General features: G+C 43.5%; 1 protein-coding gene across 3 annotated transcripts; it reads right to left on the reverse strand.

Annotated features, from left to right (window-relative positions):
- Positions 1–839: 839 nt before the first annotated feature.
- Positions 840–22,994, reverse strand: carhsp1 (calcium regulated heat stable protein 1). Of its 3 annotated transcripts, none has more exons than XM_086288039.1 (5): positions 22,794–22,994; positions 5,638–5,796; positions 4,350–4,458; positions 3,407–3,529; positions 840–1,047 (listed from the first exon to the last, which is right to left on the reverse strand). In XM_086288039.1, the coding sequence occupies exons 2-5, from the start codon at positions 5,717–5,719 to the stop codon at positions 885–887; spliced, it is 477 nt and encodes a 158-aa protein (XP_086144165.1). In that variant the 5' UTR covers positions 5,720–5,796; positions 22,794–22,994; the 3' UTR covers positions 840–884. The 3 variants fall into 3 exon arrangements, with proteins under 3 accessions (XP_086144165.1, XP_086144167.1, XP_086144166.1); XM_086288041.1 differs by lacking the exon at positions 22,794–22,994 and adding an exon at positions 21,210–21,336; XM_086288040.1 differs by lacking the exon at positions 22,794–22,994 and adding an exon at positions 21,187–21,289.
- Positions 22,995–23,429: the final 435 nt, after the last annotated feature.

Genomic DNA, 23,429 nt, shown 5'->3' on the forward strand with positions numbered 1-23,429 from the left:
TATTAATGTTCATGGCTTCCTTATTTGCAGCATACTGACAGGAGAACACCTGCTGATGCCAGACTGCAGCATGAACCACACACAAGAGACTGTCCAAGTAGTCTGATGTGGCTTTGGCAGCTTTTATCAGCAGTCCATGAGTCTGCAGTCGTCCTCCTGGGTCAGAAGATACAAGTAAACTGTTTTCTTCTACTAGCTTTGCTTTGTACAAGACAGAAAACTATCAGTGTGACTGAGAAGCTAACAACTGTCCACTGAGTGGCTGTGCAGGCTATACAGGCATGTTTGTTTATTCCTCTGGTTTCCAAGCTAACAGTCAAGGTCCCACAAAACTGTTGCCAGAAACAGTCAAGAGGTTATAAAACTCCTGATCTTAATGCAACTCAACACACACAGAGCTGAAACTCAAAGATCAAAAACAAAACCCTTCCCATCACACAGCGGAAACATAAAAACAAAATGAGGAACTCAGTCGTACCAGGTGAAAGTTCTTTAATTCACTTGTTGAGCCATCCAAACATGTCAAACACACATGATAGAAGCAGGCACAAGCAGAGGAGTACGCCTCAGTGGAGTTTGTAGAATAACCCCATGGCGCGGGGTCCACGGGGAGCAGCCACGGCCGGTTCAGCTCCTCCAAAATAAAATCTGTGAAAACTCTTTTTTCAAACATCTCACTATCATTTTTTTTAAGCAGGGATCTAAAAGTCTAACCTAAGGTGAAGTCCCCCCTCTATTCACAAACCAACAGTATGCACCACCTCTGGCTCCTCCACCACTCCCAGGTTTTTATCCCCCCCCCCCACTTTATTCTTCCACCCCGCCCCCCCAATCATGCTGACTCCACCCACTCCTCTTCCCTCCCACCAGCGCGGTTCAGGTGTTCAGCTGTCGACGGTGCGCCCCGACCAGGTTTCGTGTTTGGTCCCAGGTTTGAGATGGGTGATGGTCACCTCCACTGCCTGGATCTTCTCGAGTTTAGGAGGGATGCAGCAAACCTTGTAGCTCACTTCATCGCCTTCCACCGGCACATACTCGCCCTCGATGCTGAGGAGACAGAGACAGAGGGGTTCAAACCCAGCTGGATTTTACAGACACGCTGAACTCTTGTCCTGCTTCAGCCTCCCGAGTGCTGGATGAGCTGTAGATGGAATCAAATACAGTTTGGTGCTCACTGCTGATTCAGGGGAGACAGAACCAGTCACACAGCTCAGTCTCATCAGCACCGGCTTGTTAGGTAGAAGGACTTCAGCTGTAGAGACAAACGATCACTCTGCCTCTCAAGTGGCCATTTGACACCCAGTTTGTGCCTCTCATGTTCTACTACGTTAGCCACAGAGCAAAGGAGAGGAGAGCCTAAAAAGGCATACCTCTCTGATTCAAAAACACACGATACACCAGACGATGAGACACTTCCTGTTGAAGAGGACATGAACAATAATAAGAAACATTATTATAACAGCTCTCCGGCTTTCTCTGTAGATTTTAGTGAAAGTTAATGAACGGGATTCTCGAGCCATGATTTCTCGCGTGGTTTCGTTTTCATATCCGTCTATGCGCACGACTCCTCGCTCAGCTAATTATTCAAGAAACCCAGCAGCATCAAACATCACAAATCTGGATATTTTTGTGACAAACACTGTTTAGATATGATGTGTGGGCTCAAAGTGCAGACAGTTCAACGCTGAACACACAGAGACCACAAAGACACACTGACATGATCAATAAAAGGCTTATTTGTCAGATTTTGCAGGAATGCAACACACTACATCGTCTCCACTGTGTGAGCTTTTCTGTTTTTAATTACTGTCCTACTGGTAGCTCATCTTAGTTTTATTTGACCAAATACTGCAGCGGCCAAACATGTTGGCTGCTTTAACAAGTCTGATTGACACCCCCCACCTTCGCCAGATCCTCCTGTCGCAGGAAAACCAGGCCCATCACAGGTGACCTCTTGCACGCCACTCACCACCTGTTTAACCTGCTGCCCTCTGGTCGGCGTCTCAGCTTCACTAACTTCTTCCCACTTCATGCTGAGTACTGGTTTGTCACTGGTAAATAATAATATAGATTTTTCCTGGACAGTCTTCTTCACATGGCTTTCTTTACCTCAAAAAGGATTTGACAATCATCCCGCACTTTCATGGATGTTAAGGCCAAACTTAGCAGCTTGGCAAGAAGTGCTGGAGTAGTTCTTTACCTCACAACCTACCAAAGTGCTGACGGGGCCCAAAACTCCTTCTCACTCCTGCACACTTACAGGTTTGCACTGAAAGCTCCTTGGACCCTGTGCTTTGAGTTTGCAGAAGAAGTCCCACACTTGAAACGATCTTTCAGCTGATTTATTTATGAAGAAATAACAAAACTTATCCTCCAATATGCACGAAACAACTTTAGCAGGCGAGCGTGTTTAAAAATGGCCCCAATTTCTCAACAATTTATGCAACAGCTTCACCAGCTCCTTTACTTACAGCTGAGAATCTGCACTTCAACACCCCGACTCATAACACAACCATACATTTGAAATGTTTTATTACTATGAGGCCCATAGAGACGCCTGCACAAAGTCTGACAAACCAAAACAAACCTTTGAGTGGGATAGCAACGCCTTTAGGACCGGCCGAGTCAGTTTGGTTCATTCTTAAAAAAGAAAGAATGGATTTATGACCTGAAGGACCAGAGAAGGCTAATGAATCAAGTCTGCATCTAAAAATCACGTTCAATCCAGAAAACGATCGATTCTGATAAGAGCTCAAGTTGATTAAGGGGAAAAAAAGATGCATGAGTTCAGATTTTGTGCATTTGTGTCAAAGGGTGCAAAACGCATTAAGAGTACAGATGGCAGAGCAAAGGGGGAAGCTTTAACAGATCTCTACATCAAAAAAAGAAAAAGGCCAGAGGAGGGCACGAGGTTATATCAATAACATTATCAATAAACATCACTAGGCTGTGTTGTTGTGTTGCCTTGTTGCTGAGGACGAGCCTGGTCCTGTTATGTTCGACAAACACGTGGAAAAGTCACTCAAAGGCTTCGTGAACTATTTTATTGTTTTGTGCTTAAAAAGTATCCAATGAGCGGTTTGTGTGAACGTAGGTGTTCAAGTGTTCGTGCGCGCCGCTAACGTCTGTGCTTCAGGCCTGTGGGTGATAACAAAGGCACCGCAGTGAAGGTCATCAGATATCCTGCACTCTGCGTCGCCTTGCTGTGCGTTTCCTTTCACTCCTACAGAGAGCTGACAAACTTTAACATCAAGCTACACACACCTCATCAGTGACAGAGCAATAAACACATCCTGACCTTTCACCCACAGAACGACGGTGTGAGGCACTCTCCACACCACAGGTGCTTCCCCACGCCGACCTGACCACGAACACATTAATCCACAAAGCACACACACACACTTACTCTGAGATATGGACAAAGATGTCAGCGCCCCCGTCCGATGGCGTGATAAATCCATGGCCTTTGGAGCGCGAGAAATATTTACACATGCCAGTAAACACGGGTCCCTCCGATGCACGAGCCGTCCTACACAGGAAGCACATTACAGAGAGATGGGAGACGTGAGCACAGAGCAGACTGATGAACCAGCAGAGGCAGATCCCTCGTAAGACCCGCCATATATGAAATAAGCACTTTATTTTGAAAGGTCGTTGGCTGCTAACCAGCAGATCCAATCCTGCGAGTCAGGACTGCTGCAGGGCAACCTGCACACAGCGCCGGGCTGGCCCCGAGTGAGCTTTTAAAAACATTTACTTTGAAGCAGGTCTTATTATGCTCTTCAACAACCAGAGAAGCTTTGTATTCTGTGAATCGTGCAAACTCTTGTTTACATCATACAGAGCCAAGAGTGAAAGAAACACATGTGCTAATACATAAAATACAGAGTAATGCATGTGCTCATTGTTTGAAAGTTCATGTTTAAAGCGAGTCTTCTGAAGAGCAGCTGACAAACTGTGACACACTGTGCTGGCATGCACTGCTGTTTGTCTGCATCAGCACATACTAATCATTTACACATGCTGCTTGAATGCTGCATGACGTGGTAACAATGAATTATTGCGAAGAGGCAATTCCAGGACACGAACGATGAAAGCTGTGGGTGTTTCATTGTGGTTAGACACAGAAGGTCTCACTGAACATGCTAATCTGACAGTCTGATTAACAAACTGATCACCGTGCAGCGTCCAGCACGAGATTATTGACCAGCAACGACAGCAAGCCTCATAGCAGCGAATATTACACTCGCTTCATTGGCTTGTGAATTTGTTTCCTCTCGTTAACGTCTACAGATGTGTGTGTGTGTGTGTGTGTGTGTGTGTGTGTGTGTGTGTGTGTGTGTCCTCACGCTGAGCAGGTCCTGTTTCTGCGTGTGGGCAGAGGGCTGGGGATGAGGTAGCCTCTCATAGGGGAAGGCGAGCGATCTCTGTGTCTGCAGGCCGGGAGGTGCAGAGATTCTGAAGTGGGGGGGAAAAAGTCCTCAGTGTGTTACATTGCAACAAATTTCACGCGACAGCATGGCGAGCGGTTAGAGCAGGGACTGTGCCTGTAATGCATGTGCAAATACATGACCCGTGGCCTCGGACAGAGACGCTAATGCTCCCCCGTGCCTGTGAACCACCTCAGCGTGAGCTCGACGCCCTCACACCATGAGTCTGTCACATTAAACATCTCACAGCATCAGGGACGTTTAATTATGAGTGAACCATCCCACCACCACTATAATATTAACAGAACTGGGTTAACTGGCACAGTAGGTTCACATCAGTGCAACACATGCTGTTCGTACTTTGATCTGTTTATAGCGAGCGCTCTAACAGTGCGCGGTTCCTAAATTCCTGCTTATTTGTGTTAGCTCACCTTGCTTCTTCACTCTGTATGTAAATGACTGTGCTAGTTTTTTCTGATGAAGCTTAATTTGCTCACAGCCAACTCTGATATTTCCATGAAGCAGGACTGCACAGGCCCACCAACTGAGCATCACTTGCACATTAATACAGAAGAAATGATTATAGATCAGTTGGAGAGCAGACACCTGTTAACACGTGGCCATGACATTGGGACAGCTTACTCTGACAGCGCACTTACTTGGCACATGCATATGGAAATGGTCCATCAGTGTCTTTGTTTTCTCTGCAGACTTTGAATGTGGACTCTGTACCAATCACCCCTCTAATACACACTTCTGAAACAATGGTTTAACAGGTGGAGGCCAATGAGATTTTCCCTTGCTCATCTTGTTGACTGGCCCCACGCTCACCTGACCCAAGTCTACCAGAACACCTCTGGGACATCAAGCTTGGGTTCGTCTGACACCAACAGGTCGAACCTCAGACTGTCCAGGAGCTCAGTGATGCTCTGGTCCAGTTTGGGGAAGCAATCAGCCCTGACATCATCTGTTATCTCATTAGGAGCTTGCCCCATGTTGTCAGGCAAGCACGTGGGCGCCATACAAACTGCTGAGTTCCATTTAGAGTTTCTGCGATCAAATTTCATCAAAATGGACGAGGCTAATCTCGTTAAAGTGCTGATGTGCCGTTCACATTGTAGGATGTTGATAGATTTTGCTCTGAAAGTGAGCAAAATCTTCAATGTCAGGTGACACATGAGAGGGTGTTGTGTATTTATGCATATACCTGGAGACCGTGGGGATCTTGGAGAAGGCAGTGGAGGGGTCACAGGTCGAGACCCCTTGATGGCAGTGTCTTGAGAGGACATGTTGGAAGAGGCAGAGTAAAGGATGGGGAGGGAGGAGGGGCGGCTCAAAAGGGAGCACAGCAGAGCGTGTTAACCACCTGGGAAAGGAGGATGACAGACGAGATTTAGAGCGAGTCACACAGCATGCTTACAAAGAACAGGGTTACCTAACTCTCTCCATTTAACACACACACACACACACACACACACACACACACACACACACTAGTGTGCCAGTCTCACCCAGGTGTTACGTGCACTTTTTTACTTCAATAGCAGTTCAAGCTGCAAATCCCACTTCCAGCCCCCACCCGCAAAAAACAATCTGTGCTCATGGATCTCGTTGCTGTGGCAACAGCAGTTCGAGTACACGCCGATACGACCTGACAGAGACGGTGGAGAACAACAGTGTCCTTATTCACCTCAGCCCAGGACTAACATCAGCCATTACCTCACCCTCGACTGCACGTCGAGCAATTAGGTGGAAAAGAAAACGTGCAGCGGCTTCTGCTTTACAGCTGCATTGTTGAAAGAGAAGAAAAAAGAAGAAGAAAAGAGAAAGACGCAAGAATGTTAAACAAATACATCCAGGAGAACTTCAGCGAGGTTGCGAACGCCAGTGTTTCTGAGTAAAGCTGCAGAAGAAAGTGGAGCAGATTTCCCACGGTGCACAGGTGTTTTCACACAGCAGTTCTGGGCAGCGTGGGGAGAATCAGGTTTCCCCACATTTAACACACAGCATGAGAGAGCCTGACACATTCTCACAAGAACTTTTTTTAGAAACTACTTTTTGTGATACAGACTTCAGAATATTATCAATCCACCTCCTCCAGCTTATCCGGGGGAACACCAAGGCGTTCCCAGGCCAGCCGAGAGATATAATCTCTCCAGCGTGTCCTGGGTCTGCCCCGGGGCCTCCTCCCGGTGGGACATGCCTGGAACACCTCACCCAGGAGGCGCCCAGGGGGCATCCTTGTCAGATGCCCGAACCACCTCAGCTGGCTCCTTTCGATGTGGAGCAGCAGCTGCTCTACTCTGAGCCCCTCCCGGATGGCCGAACTTCTCACCCTATCTCTAAGGGAGAGGCCAGCCACCCTTCGGAGGAAGCTCATTTCTGCCGCTCGTATCCGCGATCTCGTTCTTTCGGTCACTACCCACAGCTCGTGGCCATAGGTGAGGGTAGGGACGTAGATCGACCGGTAAACTGAGAGCTACGCTTTTACGCTCAGCTCGCTCTTATAGAATATTAATCGACTCATAATTCATGGCATATTGGTATAGCTTAAGCTTGCAGCATATAAAAGTAATTAAACTGGCTTTTTAAAAATAAATGAACGGGTCAACACAAATATAGAGGTGGCTAGAAGACAGTCTGATGTGTTGGAGCGATGGTCGAGCGAGCTGCATTCATCTCAAGGCCACATGATGGCGATATCTTTGTCCTATAGAAGCCAATGGGACAACTTTTATTTATTTGCTTAGACCGTCACCTTGGGTCACACTGAATAAAATGTCATTTTGAAAAGTCTTGGTTTTGGCCAAAAAGAAGAGTCCATGTTATAAAACATGCTTGTTTTCTAATGACTTGTCGAACAAGTATTCACCAATAAGCATGTGGTTTCACAGTCGGACCTGCTCACTAAGCCCGCCCCAAAAACACTCAAAGGACAATACAGGTTGCATTATAACAATCTAGAAGTTAAGCATCGTCCTAAGAGGAGAGTCTGGCACAAAGGCACATCAAAGCTGGATGCTTGTTCAGATGGATTAATGAGCTCAGTGGAATCTGGTTTCTGTAACCGAGGATGAATAATAGCCATCGAAAGGTTGGAAAACAGCTGCGGATAAACAAAAACACCAAAACAGGACCGACTGTTGCTAATGAACACAAAAACTACAGCACCACGCTCTAAATATCTGAACATGATTAGCGCTCTAACCTTTGATCATTTGACATCAGAGTTTGCTCAGCACACAGCCAGTTGCTTTAAGAACCAGCTACACGCTCTGGCAGCAGTTACACACTTTACGGTTTTGAAGCACAGCTCCGAGTGAGCACGGTGTCTGATTAACTCAATAGACACGAGGTTAATGTAATCACAGCCCCTCAGGACAGCGCGCTTCCTTTATGACCATCAACACGTCTGTCTCCGTTTACACTGTGACCAAAGCAACCTCCTTCCCAAAGGAATAGCGAGCCGCTAAAGTTAAAAAAGGAAAAGCTTTTACAGGATGACGGAGAGAACAGACAAACAAAACAGAGGGTCTTTCCAAGGAGAGGAGGTGGGACAGGGAGAAAGTGGCAGATAAGACACAGCACTCAGGGAAAGGTTGGAAAACAAGATAAGGTGAGTGCAGACTTAGCTCACCTCGTTACTACTGCTGCTGTTAAAAGGGCCACCATCACCTTCCTGCACAACACACTACAAACTCTGCTTCCTTAAAACAATGCTGGAACTGAATTTTTAAAATGAATATTTTTAAATTTGTCATAATTTTCCAGCATTTTCAAACCTGTAGTTGTTTCACTCTGGTCTGAATCATGAGTTTGTGATTACAGAGAGCAAAATCCAAAGCAAAAGCAAAATGCGTCAGTAGAAATAATGTGCAGGCCATTATTATTATTGGCTGGATGTTTCTGTGGCAGGAGCAACAGAAGTAACTACAGGAAGAAGGTGCCGTGTCCCCTGCCCCTCCCCGAGGTTTCTTCCTGCTTAAAGGGAGTTTTTCCTTCCTGCTGTTGCCAAAGTGCTGCTCACAGGGGGTTTGTGTGATTTTTGAGGTTTCCTCTCCATTGTTAAACCTTACAATATAAAGCAACTTCAGGCGACTGTTGTTATTTGGCACCTAAGTGAAACTGAATTGAACTGTTCCTTGGTTGTGCATCACCAAGTTCAGGTTCCTGGAGGACTTCCCGTGACTCTTCACTGCCACTCGTAATGTGTTTTACATCATTGTTTCAGTTGTGAACTTATATTTGCCTCCTTTCATTTTAGCCTTGCTTCGGCCACCCTGAGCACGCCTGCTCTTGTCTGATCTCAGAAGCTAAACACAAAATCATGCCAAACAGGTTCTGGAACATAACAATCAGTTCACCGAACTCGAGTGGCTTCCACAGTCACCAGATCTCAATCTGAAAGGTGGAGCACCTCTGGGATGTGGTGGAACTGGAGACTGGCATCAGAAAGTGTGTGATGGTGTGTGTGTTTTGGCATGCTGCTGTAAAAACAGTGAAGCTGAACACGTTCAAGTACCAGCAGTGGAAGTTTGCCATTTATAAAAGGGAGCAAAAACCATTATTGTAATAATGTTATTGTAAAAACTGGCCCTTTTTTCTCACAGTACATTGCAGGTTATACATGCAACACTAATCAAGTTTAACAACAAGAAATACCCCAGGTAGATTCAAAATATAAGGTAAAATGTGAAAATATACACGCTTTCCATGCTCAAATAAAAATGCTGAGTCATTAGAGGTGTGAAGCAAACGTGAGGAGACCAAGATAAGAGCAGGGGACAGTAAGAGGCCACACACGATAACAGACCCGACATGCATGCACCGATCTTTATAGTCACAGAAACCACAGCTGGCATCGAACTCTCTGCAACACAAGAACGAAGGTTACAGTCTGCAAAATGTTTGAAAATTAAAGCTGCAATATTCTTTAGTGGAAAAGCGACTGCAGCCTTGACCTTAGAGATTACTGCTCCCTTTAGCATGAACCTCTCAGAGGTGCCAGATTCGTCCACCAGCCCTCGTCATCATCTACTGAAATCTGAACACTCTTACATCCAAAATGCTTCATAGTGATGTTTTTATCCCCTCAGACTCAAAGGAATCCACAGATTTTATTGTTCTTAAATGATCCCACAGTAACTCTGATTTTGGTGTCAAAAATGTACGACTTAGCAACGATGGGAAAATCTTCGTCTGTGATTGTGCGTCGCTTGAAAGCCTTAGCAGATCACTTACACTCGATCCTTCGGGTCTGGGAAAAAAAACCCAAACCTGGCTACGTCCACATCTTCAGGGGAACGCCACACTCCAGACGTCAGAGATTTAAATAAGACGGCATCCAGCTGTCACTCACTAAGAAGGCTCTATTTACTGGCACCCAATCTACGACGAAGCTGGACTCTAATTTTATCGATTTGAAAGGCTGCCATGTGAGTCTGTGTCGCAAAGCATTAGCAACCTGCTGCGATGCTGATGAAACATCAAAGTGTAATGACGCAGATTAAGTTTGATAGAAATTTAGTAATAATAACTCAGTTATTCAACACTTTAGCATCTCAAAGGAAGTTCAGCACTCCCATGCTGCACGTATACGGACACATAAGCATCCTAGTGTGTGTTGGAGTCCATGCATCCTCAAGTATATGATCATGTGACTCTGCTTCAATCCAAACTACAGACATGCAGGACAACAGGAACGACTTCTTGTCCGCTGTGTCCCAGGCTGCCGTTGTGTATTTTGAAGGGAGGGCGACAGATTTGTGACATTTAGCATGTTTGGAGTGTATAGCTAGTGTGCATTGTAGTTTAGTTAGTGTCTAACTTTTCTGCTTTTTTGTGGAAAAAAAAAAAAGAGAAGAAACTGAGATTCTGGGTTCATCCCATCTATCTATCTATAAAATATAGACATATTCAGGATGTCAGTGAGGCAGTTTCAGTGCTTGTTGGCAGAGATGATACTGTATGTAAGGAGGCAGAGAAATCATCGAGAACTGACTTACCCAAAGCAGTTTGTAGCTGTTAAAATGTATTATTTTAAATATCATTGTATATTCAGTACTGAAGCGCGTTTTGATTGGTCAGATCAGTTTATTTGTATTTTAAAAAACTAAACAAAAACCATAAATCAATCAAGCTTGAAAAAATGAAATGTTGCACATTCGTCCAGTGAAATTACACGGTTGGTATGAACGGCTGCATTAAGAATAGATGAGCTGAAACAATATTTTCAACACAAGATATTTGCATGGATTTTGCCCATCCAGTGGGACCACTTCTGTCTCTCTAACAAACTCAAACAATAGCCACTCTATCATCACACACACAGACACACACACACTAGATAAAACCCATGTCCAGTGGAATTTTCCATGATAGTTCTCTGAACAACACGCCACCAGTGACCCTGCTGACACAGCAAATACCAACGCTACACACACAGTCCACACAGACATCGTCGGTCAGGCCGAATCCCACACAGCCAGCTTTGGTGTGATAAACAGCATCCATGTGATGAGGTTGTTGTACTATACAAGTCAGAAACAAATGCATACAGATTCTGTCCCTGTTTAGTTTCAGCCTCCTCAAGGTGACGTCTGTTCATCTTGAGCTGCACCCACAGAGATCTCAGTGTTCCAGCGTCGGTCCCTGACATGTCTATAAGAGCAAGTGCGCTACGTGCTGATTTTCTGTACTAGCTGCTCAAGAGCCTTCAGAGTTTTTCTGCTGCTCTCCTAGTATTAGTGCCAGTAAATTTAATTAGGCTTGAAGTACGTGGAGGAGCTCGTAGGGTGAGCAGAAGACAAATCTCTAATCTTATTCTACCTGGAGTCATCAGACCTAAACTGAATTAACATTTTGGAAATAAATGTATTTGCAATTCAGCTCAGGGTTACACGAGAAATTAATGCCTCTCATATCCGTAAGTTTAATGATTAGCTAACTGTGACGATGTTAAAGCTCACTGACGCTGATCATTCACACCAACGGTGGCACATTTATAAGTCATCCCACATCATGTGACCCTGTCGGAGGTGGGCTGGCATTTACATAAGCGTGGACGTATTGGTGCAGGTTGCCGGTCTAGAATCCGCCTGACTTCATGAGGTGGTGGTGCAGATAAACACAGCAACAGGTGGCTGACTGGAGCTACTCCACGAAGTTGTCAGAATGTTGGGATCATCGGATTTCTTGGTTATGTCAGGTGAGATTCCTGACTATGGAGTGTATACACCGCGTGTTTAGTTAACACGTGACGTGTGGCTTGCCTGCAGTGTGGCTTACGGTTTGTTTTAAAAATGTGTGAAAAACCAGTGAAACAGGGACCAACAAAGACAAGAGCATAAAATAAAGTGCAGAGACTGACAGACGAGAAACTCTGCTTTGAAAGCTTTTATGGGAATATCCGGCTCCGAACATCGAATACAATCAATCGGCCTTTTATCCAATCGAGACACGAGAGCAGGAAATGGAAGAGGAGAAAATGAAATCAAACCAAACATGAGGTCAAACCAGTACAGTGTGCATTTAGAAAAAAGAAACATGACAGATGGAAATGTGTTGAAGAGCGAAGAAAAGGAGAGTTGATATAACAGGATAACCATGTGGGAAAGTAAAGATTCTGCTTTTCCATCTCTCCTTGCTTCGTCTTTTTCTTTACCCCCGACTTCCCTTCTCTCTCTCAGAGGTTCACTCAGTTCCTCGTTCACACCGGGGGGCAGAGAAAGATGAAATGTCCCCGAGGACAAGATGACACAAAGGCAAAGCAAGGACATGAAATTAGCAGGAACTTTGCAGAAACTTGGAGAGTCCAAGGCTGGAAAACTGTAACTGTGGGTGACACAACTACGTCCAGGTGACTGACCTCAGAACAGTCTCCTCTTTGTTTCTGAGCTCCAGATTGAAACATTTTACCTTTAGCTTTGCCCAAAAGCTGCACTTGGCAATAAAAAGCAGCTGTTTAGAGGAACCATTTAGCTTTCTTGCTAACTGTAATGTTGCAAGACTGGTGTCATAGTGTGAGTCTCTACCATGAACAAGAGAATAGGAATGCAGCTTGACCAGTATTCAGTGTTACGAAACTAAAGTTACCCTTTAAGATTAAAAACTATAAATCCTAGAATCCCGAGGAAAACAAAAAAGAAAGCTGGTCTTACTAATACATCGATGCAACGATACACAAACATGTCACACTGAGCGCTCCTAGTGAGCTGTTAAACACGGCGACTATCCAGCATCCAGTAAAGTGTGGCTTGTCAACTATTTGGGAGCATTTCCGGTTTAGTCTTCTCGTTAAAGGTGAGACAGCAAAAACAGGAAAAGATTGTGCAGTGTGCCGTCACCGCCGCGACTTCCTTTCTGTTCTAACGAATCCTCCATCCAGACTGTTTTTAGATTGATTACATGGAAATTAAAAGAACGAGTTGCGTTACTCAGAGCGTGGAGAGCATTAGCAGCGAGAGCATTAGCAGCGAGAGCATTAGCAGCCTTCTTTACTCATAGGTCAATATCCATATGTTATTATGTACTGTTCTATAAGGGGTTGTGACAGATTATAATATAGGCAGTATAAATTTTCCATGATATAAAAAAAAATGCCATATGACAATATTATTGCTTAAACAATACAACACCTTTACATGTGCACAACACTGGGACAAGGCGAGGCTATAACACCTTACAAGTCGTTATAAATCCCGCTGCCTGCAAGCACCAATAAAACATTTTTCCCGTAACAATAGAAATATTTTCTTGAAATACTGCGATATTATTTCGAGGCTCTATTATCCACCCATAACCCCACATGTCTGCTTATTTTGACAAAAGGCATCCAAATACTTTATAGCTCAAAAAACTTCATCTTTCTCATCGACAACATGCAATCTGTGTATTAGCAGAGATGTGTAATGCAGCTGCAGGCGCATGTCTGCTGTGTTACACAACCGCTGTAATATAGTGATAACATCACTAATTCATTTAAACAAAAAACCCAAGAAGGGGTTGCAATATTGAACCCTTCAGTCAGCTAATAACCATCACATCCCTAGCTACAATAACCATCAACAGCTCAGCTCCCCCTAAACGAAACACTCATTTATCATCCGCCCCTGTGAGGTGCCAGGAAGTATAAAGGTATGAACAAAGCAGCCCCTTAAATGCACCGCTTTAAGGGGAGTTTGATTTCAATCTCGCACTGGTCTCACTGAGTTAAAGATTCCTGGCTGACATAAACCACGGTCACATGTTTGCATCTGCACTGCGACATTCTGCGAGGACCTTGAGCCGCTGCAGCTAATGGAGGCAGAGTCATTGTTGCATCTCCACTCTTAAGCGGTCGAGATGAATGAAGTGGACGGCGGATGCAAATGGCTCCAGGCCCCTTATTGAAGACCTCAAAGCGCGCACACAAAGAATAACGCACACAAAGAATAACGCAATCTGCTTTACAAACATTATGAGCCTGTGTTGAATGCAGAAAGCAACCTTAAGCGTAACATGTGAAGCTCTCTGTGGAAGCCACTGTGGGTGGGTGTGTTTGTGGTACTGTGGATGCGTGTGTGGCTGAAAGTGAATTGCATTTGTGTGATGGCAAAAGATGGTCCCGATCTCTCCATTTGATGACTCACTCCCTCGATGTGCGTCACTGGATTTGGTGTTTTAAACATTACAAACTTGTGAGGGCTGACCATGACCGTCAGCAAACTCCTGCTTCACACCTGTTTACACGAGGAGCCGTATGAATGCAGCTACAGACCTGAGCCCCCACCCACCCATACACCCAGGAATCCACTGTATAGCTTCCAGGTGCACGTCACCCCTGCTTCCCCCACCTCTCAGAACCCACTGTCACCCAGACACAGGCCTGAAACAATACATACGTTTTAAAATGGGTCAGTTAGGCTGCGAGGGTTTGTTGAAGTTCAAGCTTTTTTTTAAAAGCGATCAGCTAATGCAGAACTGAGACTACAACAGAAAACCAAAAAGCATCCGGTATCAAAAACCTCACCTCCAGATTAGTTCAGCACCAAAACAAGCAGCAGCTATTATAAGTTACTATACTGTGAACAGCTCAAATCACTTTTCACTCAAATTGCTGCAGTTTCATTTTCATATGAGAGGTTTACATTTTTCTTGATTTAAAGGAGTTGGACTCAAACAGCATTATACTGTCCTCGGTGCACAAAGTGTCAGAATTACACCACTTGCAAAATAATTATGTTTTTTTTGGTACATTAGCATACTGTTTTAACATTGCTTAAAAAATAAAAAGCATAAAAACAATGTTTTCATGGGCTTTAGGCACCGTGTCTCTTGTATATTGATGAGGATCATCACACAGAAATCAAAAGAAGTGGCTCATTTGAAGCAGTGATTTATTCATGTGTTCTTGTGGTCGAGAGCAGGTGAGGAGTCACGACTTCGCTTTGGATTCAATTGGTAATTTTGTTGTTAATCTCATGAACTATCTGCTTAATTTTAAATAAAGCAAAAAAAACAAAACAAAACTAAATTATTACTTTTTTGCCTCCTAATGCAATACTGTGTAAAACTGTTACAGGCTTTGTAACAATCTTTTTACAAGCAGGTCTTCACTGTTTATATTGTACAAGCTGCAGTCTCAGATTATCCTTCTGTTGACATGAAAACTGCACTGGGGAGCTGAAGCCTTCTTCCTTTTCTTCAGGCGAACATGCTCACAGTTCTGCCCTCTCCTGTGGGTGTCGTAACCACAGCTGGTGATTCTTCCTGGATAAAGTAGGAAAAAGGAAGCGACCTGTTCAGTCACTGGACAGGGGAAATGCTTTTACTGCCATGTGTGATTTGCATTCTGAATCTCTTCAAGCTCATCTGGGCAGCCAACATTCTCCTCTTATACCATCTTTTATAATGATTTGACTTTATTTTTGGCCCCAAAACAATAAGAAAAAATAAAAGATAACTTAACAGAAAGATGCATCGAAAGTAAGAAACCTGAAACCTTTGGACACCATGTGTAAGTATTTTTCTTCCTCCTTTGGGTCTTAACTTCCCGACATTCCCCATGTCTATCTTACACGTCTAAATCTCCTGGAAAATATTGACAGTATGATGCACAGACTGCTGGAGAAACATATTACACTGGAATCCAGTTAAACAGCAGCACAAACTCACTGCAACATACAGTAATGTTGCTTGTTATTGATGTACTGGGATTCTTATGCTTGGCTTTCAAATTGCCCAGAATCACAGCTGCAACAGCCAATAAAAAACCGACACAATCATGCCAGACGCCACTTCTGCTCCACTGCAATTTTGGACGTGCAATTTCCACACCGCAATAACCACAAGCTCCTGAAAACAGTGATTTGGGTAATTTAGTTATAGTCGCTTGAAGAGAACTTAAAGCAGCAGATAAGCAAGATCATATCAAGATCAGGTCAAAGGAGAAATAATCACTCATACCACTTAACTCATATTAAAGTTTCTTTTTTTTTTTTAAATATATAGATTAGATATATACATACAACATATCTAAAGTGTGACGGTTGCATTTATGAGGATTCAAACATATGGTTTGAAATAAACGACCAGCAGATTTGATGGTTATAGCTGTGGGACAACAAAAGACCAACATGCTGCTAGATCAATACTGGATTAGCAAACTGACAACTGTATAACTGAATCATGGGAATTTCTCTATAACATGACAGTATATCCACGTAAACAACCATCAACAGGTTTTATGCATTGGGGATTAAATTGTCCTCGCAGACTGATTATGTTTCAGAAACTCGATTTATTTTTCAAACTAGCTAGAAGAGCAGCAACAACATTGTTTAGTGTTTAGGAGCCACTGCTCAAAAACAGAAGGTTTGAGAAAACAGGTTTAGGTGAACTCTGCTCTCGACCTGAATGAATATCCTTTGCTGCACTGAAGGGCATCCACAAACGTCTTTGACCTTGGAGAGCTCTTTAGATTTTTGAGTGATTAAGTCTCTCGCTTCAGTGGGAAAGATAAGAGCAGGTCGTAAACGTTTAAGTGTTTCGATAAGACGGCTCTGCACTAAAACTAAGGTGGTTTGAGTCATGAGCACCAGGTCTGATTTTAAGTAGTCGAGTACATTTTTGTCCATGTTCATTATCTGTTTGTTTTTTTTCTCATCCAATAAGATGAAATATTTGTTCAAATATTGTCTCAACTTCAAAGTGCAAAGGTGGATGTTCTCATTTTGATAAATCCACTAAAAATAGGCAGTCTGTGTTTCTCAGCAGTAGCAATCATCAGCTACTGGATGGATGCAGAACTATTAGAGCGCTCTGGACACAACACATGAAACAAACAACGAGCAATTAAAATCATTATGTCGACAATAAGGGCACAGAAACGGAAAATTACATCTGCTGGCTGCTCACAAAGCTCTCTCATCAATCGTTAAATCACACGTCTGTTAATAACAATGTTGAAATGAAGTTTGCAGTGAATCCATTTCCCCCGTAATCATTTACTTTGGCATCATTCAGAGCATCCAGCAGGAAATCTGACACCCAAATGGTCGATGTTGGATACGGAAATAATTCCCGTTGATCCTTTGGACGGATAAAGCTACAGTTTGTTACAACATCGATGTTCAGATGTTGACACATTTTCATAAAACATGACGGTTTTTGTGCACTGAAATCAGTCATTTTAAATTCAGCAGTAAATTCGGCTTCTATTGCCCGATTTACACGACTGACCCCTCCTTTTAATCATTTGAGCCAATAGAATCACGGTAACGTCACTGCGAAGCGGTGAACATTTGTTTTGGATGCAAGACAGCACAAGTAAGAAAGTTTGTGCTGCTGTTTTTCCAAATGCGATGCGTAATTTTGGTCTTCGTTTATGGTTGATTTAGTGAATTTTGTTCAGAGCGTGACGAAATTTGCAGTTTTGGAAACTGTGAGATGTCAGCGTTTAGTAGAGGCGTTACTCATCCGCGTACGTGAATCTGGGTTATGCCTGTATTTGGCGTCGCGGCCCATTAAACTGGACGTCCCCCTCTCGCCCCAGCTAGTTGGAAAAAAGCTGCCTTAGAAGTTAGCATGTGGGGAAGTTGGGGGTTGTTGGCAGACAGGCTGATTAAAAACACCTTGGACAGCAAAGCCGGCGGCAGACATGGAGACGGGAAAAAGCAGGCCTGGGTGAGGACGAGAAACTGTAGCTGTGTGAGAAAGGCTAAGAAAACAAAAGAGTGAGGGGAGTTTGTGGGGTCACTGAGCAATGCAGCTTTCTTTGAATGGAGCACAGATTTATTGCTGTTGACAGTTTGGATAAGAGCCACATTTTGATTTGTCACCTGTTGTGATTAATGATGTCCTCGCAGTAATTGTTACTTGCATATCAAATATGAAACTTTAAAGCTTGTAAGATCAGGGGGATAAAATGTGTTTGTATAGTTATTAAGTAAGGTGTGTTTTATGTTTGGAGCTCTAGAGAATCTCATTTTACACCCTGCTGCACATTCAAAACTTCACCTGCTGCAGACAAACAAAATACACACATCGAAGTCAAACAGTGCAACCTGGTCCTGTGGTACCATCACTCAGCCCATACTTTTACAGCTTCCCACAGGATGCATCTTCCTTGACAGAGAGAATTTGGGGGATTTTGGAGGTCCCAAAGCGTTTTAACCAAAGCCAAAGTTAACTCACCAGCAGCTCTAAAGCTGTGGTGGCTACATTTACTCAAACAGTCAGAAATCAAAGGAAAATGATCTCTATCAAACATTGTATCATTTAATTACTGCAAATTGTATTTACTAATGTAGTCGCACCCAAATGGCTCCTTGTCAACCAGGAAAGTCTCTGCAAACCAACATGGCATGTCTAAACAAAGAATAATACACACAAGCGCTATGAGAGAGGAGTTCACCTGCATAAAGACTCCATTATCACTTAAATTGTTTGCTGGCTTTGTGCGTTTCCATCAGTGGCGTCAGATGACTTTCACAGAAAGGTAAGCAGAGATGATGGGTTAATATTACTGCTGCATATGTTTGAGAAATATTCTGTTTATTCACAGCATCATAACCTATAATTCATGTTTGTTGTCCTGTAAGGACAAGTATCTCTTGCTACAATGGCTGAGCACAGCCCTACATCTTCATTTAAAAACAACAACAACAGTCAGTGGCATAAACAGGCTAGCTGTGTTTCCACACAAAGCTAGCTGCGCTGCCTCACTTCTTAAAGCAACTAGGTTGATGAAAAAGACGAGAGCAGTTACTGAGGTCAGTTACAGGACACATAATGCACTCTCAGCATTACAGAGGTGAGTGACAACAAACACATGGCCTGTAAAAGCAAAGATTCCTTAGGAGAGAAATGAAAGCTTGCACACATACAAGGTAATACTTGCACTTTGTTCCAGTCACTCACGGCATTTTGTTCAACTGTATATAAAAGAAAGTGGCTTTGGCGGTGATCTGAACCATAGTCCAGAGGACTGTACTACGAAACCAGATTACTGGATTAGCAAACCAGGTCTCGCTTCAAGTCAGAGTTTTCTGCGTCACGAGAGAGGCTCGGTTTTTACCTGGCTAAATCACCATGGTAACTTATACTGACAATAAAATCTGTTCATAGATTTGGTTTGTTTTTAACTCTTCTGGTCTTTACTGTATGTTTTAAATTTGATAGATTCTCTTCCAGGGGAATAAAATTTAAGTTGTTGAGTCGTATCTCACTAAAACCACTGAATGAAGCATTGCATTGTCACATTAACGTATAAATGTGGTACTTGATTCGAGTCTCTTTCACACTGCTGGAACTGCAGCTACCACAACAGAGGACACACACCAAGATTACCTGCTCAATCAATATAACAATTTGATCTGCAACAAACTACAGTGATTTCCATGCCTCTGTTATTAGGCTATGGGACAATAACACATAATGTCTAAATATATCCAGCTTAAAGTTTCAGAGCCCTAATGTGCAGCAGCAATCTTAGAAATAAACAGCAACACGTTATCATCTGATAACGTCTGACTAGAGTAGGCGCCGCACAGGGACCATTTCGGGTCTAAGAAGAATGACATTTTGGGGGTTGTCCCAAAACGTTTTAACGTTTGCAAAATGCAAATTTTTAAGAGAGCACGCTCGCAACCTGAAGCAGAAAGGCTGGCTTAACAGGGAAAGTTGATCGCTAGCATCATGATACTTGTTACCTAGCTGGGGTTTTAGAATTTGTTGAGCCAGCTAATGCAAGGTAAGCTTTTCTGTGTTGAACTTGTGGGTAGAATACTCCTCGGTATCATCGCTTACGACTGACGCTGTTCTTGTCTGTGTTGTTGTCCGTTGTCATCAGTCGTCTGTTTGTTTTGAAAATGTGCATTTCATTTAGTCGCGCACTGCAGACTAAACCTACCTCGTCGTAGGCCAGACGAGGATCCATCAGAGCACTGCTCTACACCCTCCATTAAACCCAGTGTGAGACCAAAACACAAAAACCACAGTAGCATATAGGTGAGAGAAATGTGCCACAATGAATACATAAATTCAGAGAGATGAGGCAGACAAGCATCTCTGCAAATGCAGTCACATTACACTCTAATATGTAAATCAAACCAGCAGTCAGAAGTCAAAACTATCCTCTTGCTTTCTGTCATGTGATGACAGATCAGTATTCCCACTCCAAACACACACAGACACACAAAGCAGTCCACGCATGAATCTATTTGCATGCACTCAGGTGCATGTTTTCTGCAGGTGTCTATATGAAAATAGAATGAGGCAGAAAACAATGTCATCTCAATAATGATGACATCATTTGAAGACATTATTGGGGAAATTAGGTAAAAATGTCACTGACTGGCTAGCTACTGCCATCACTTTGACTACCACTGATCTAACAGCTCCAGGTGACACAGTCTGCAAGTCTTCCAATCGGTGCTAGCGACAGGATTTAACAGGCATCGCATGACAGGTGATGGCAAGCTGGCAGCACTCATTCGTACAAGCGAGTATGTGAAAGTATGATTTATGCGTCAGCTCCAAATGACGAAACTTGAAGTGTGAAAAAGTATCCAGCACGCTGACATGATTACAGGTCAGTCAGTTAAACAGTTAATATGATGGTTATTGATACGTGCTATCAGCTGTCCGTCCTTATCAGCTAAATGATTCAGTAATATCAGCACACACAGGCGTGAGATTTTCAGATACTTTGCATATATATAAATAACGAACTCCGTGTGACACAATCACCACAGCATACACAGCTTTTACACTACTGTGACACTATGTAGTTAACAGCCAATTTCTTACAAAAATAAAACAGATGAGAAGCAGATTATGGAAAATCACACATATCCAGGTAGAGCACAGTTGCAAAGGAAAAGTCATTACTGAAAAGAAGTCCAACCAACACCAAAATAAAAGTCTGTGTGACCTCTGCCACAGACTGTTCTCACTGCATAACCAGCCCGAATGCTGGGACAAAGACAGGAAACACCTCCTCAGGCTGCAGCATTAGTCCAAACTAAATATCACTGACAAGCTGTCTGGCTGAAAAGTTTGGAAAAACAAAATCTGATTGATGACAAACTTTACATTCTCCTTCTGGCCTTGACTCTAACGTGCATGCAAACACCATGGATATTCAGCCATGACTGCTAAGATGGCTTGTGCTAACCCAGAAAGAGTCGCAGAAAAGGAAGCCAGCAGTATCGCTGTGTCCCCCGACTGCAAACAGTTCCAGCCATGATACGTTTGCATGCAAATCTTAATTTACCAGTTTAACAAAGTGCTTCCTACTTTCCAAAGTGTGAGCGGCGACGTGCCAGGCATAGATCGCAGGAGCCATTCCAGTCACAATTCCCTACCCAGCGTGGAATTTGCTCCCGAGGTAAACAACAGGAAACACAACTGCGCAAAATTTCACTCGTGCACACACACACACACACACACCTTTACAGGAAAGAGGCCACAAAACATTAGCAGCAGGTGGAGAGCTGGTTCAAATACCACACCCATCTCCAGCTGCAGTCAAAGAGTTTGAGTCTGAGAAGCAGCTCCAAAATTTATTGGGGTGGTTTCTTCACAGTAAGTTGCCCTCAACCTTATGAAAGACATGGCTGATAATTCAATAAATAAGAACTCAATAAAAAATGAGTGAATCCAGAATTGTTAGAGCTCAGCATTAGATCCAAACAGACCCAACAGCAGGGGGTGTCCACTGGCTTCACTGCATTCTACTGTGCAGTTTTATTGGTGGAGGATGGCGTTCATATTTTGACACAACGTGCTAAATCATCACGTCAGTCAAGCTGACATCGAATGCAGTGTTTATAATAACTCCACTTCAGCGGCCATCTAAAGTAACACCATGACATTTGAGAAGTCGTTCAATAAAACAGAAAAACCACAATAAAGCACTTAACGATGAAGTAGACTGGCAGAGATCGAAATACATCTGAAATTTATTTTCACGTTGGGGAAGTTTGAGGGTCTTATACGGTTTAAAAATACACACAGACATACAGGTGCTGGATAAAACCCAGACCTGCAACTCGCTCTGTAATTTGTGTGCAGCTCTGGAGAGACCTCAGCCTTTAACTGAAAACCACATCCTCAGTGAAACTGTGACGATAGCCAGTCAATACCTTTCCTTAGAAATCGAGGATTTTTCTTCTTCACACACAACCAAACAATAAAACTCAACGATATCTCTTGACCAACACATCTAATGATATTTTTCTTGCTTCAACCAGCAACAGGCAGGAATCAGGGCTCAAAAACACAGGATGATCCTCCACCTTTGCTGTCCTCTGTGGCTAATGCACCCACACCCACACCCACACGGAGAGAAACAAACACGCACTTGTCCAATAATGAGCTGCTGATAGATACTGGCAATATCATGCGGCTCTTAAGCGCCCACAGATGCTCGTCTTCCAGGACTTCATTAGCTCTGAATGGGGGGGGTGAGAAAAAGCCTTTTCAAGTTTCTGAATGAAAGCCTCTGACCTGTGTGTGTGTGTGTGTGTGTGTGTGTGTGTGTGTGTGTGTGTGTGTGTGTGTGTGTGTGTATTCCCTTGCATGCTTTTGAGCCCCAACCCCCCCCCCCAAAGGAAATGAACGCCAGCTCGCGCCAGGAAAATCCTTGATGGAAAGCAAAGACTGGAAGTCAGTGAACTTTGGCGCCTCCAGTAACTTACAAATACAAACGAGCTTAAATAAAAACCACACATTTCGTCCGCTGAGCTCATTTATATAAACCACAGTGTTTGTCGAGCAGGTGTAAAGTTCACAGCTTCCTTGGGGCAAAAACTATTAGCTAGCTGCTGCAGAAATTAGCCGCGCGCTCACAGAGCAGCGCTGCGTGTGTTCGAGTCTCACCTTGTTGCCTCCAACTTCAGCACTGACGTTTCTTCTGAAGCTGGAAAAGTTTCGGCTCTGAACAGTTTGATGTCGTGCTGCGGGTTTGTTCCCCGCTGTAGAGCGTGGTGAGGATGAGCTTCAGCCTCCCGGAGTCCAGCAGAGTAAACTCTTTCACTCTCTCTCGCTCTTTTTTCCTTTTTTCCTTCTTTTTTTTTCTCAATGGGCGTAACACCATCGGAGTGACGTCACCTGTTACCGTAACAGGCGCTACAGCGGGACGTCAAAAACGAGCAGCCGTAAATACGCGACACAACACGCAAAGCGGATTTGTTTGTATATTTTGTACAGAAAACCACTTTTTACAAGAACAAAGGAATAAATAAAATGTTTATGTTATGTTTGTTGCATTTGCATGCAAGTTACTGTTATTTTATTACGTTTCAAATAAATAGACAAACTCGTGTTGCGTGGGAATAATAAACAGCATTGTCTGCACGCTGTTTATTTCCTGAATCCTTAAGGCTTCTGAATGCCATGCAATGAATTATCTATTTCTATCGTTTCCTATTTCTGTATTGTTGGTACACAGGATTAATTCAATATTACATGTAAACTCATTGTATATATCGCACATTTGTACATAGTATAAAACAC

The sequence above is a fragment of the Aulonocara sp. 'chitande type north' Nkhata Bay genome, linkage group LG4 (assembly GCF_057382095.1).
Source record: "Aulonocara sp. 'chitande type north' Nkhata Bay isolate Kocher_YH1m ecotype deep benthic linkage group LG4, A_spYH_male_GT1.1, whole genome shotgun sequence".
In the NCBI taxonomy this organism is placed as follows: Eukaryota; Metazoa; Chordata; class Actinopteri; order Cichliformes; family Cichlidae; genus Aulonocara; species Aulonocara sp. 'chitande type north' Nkhata Bay.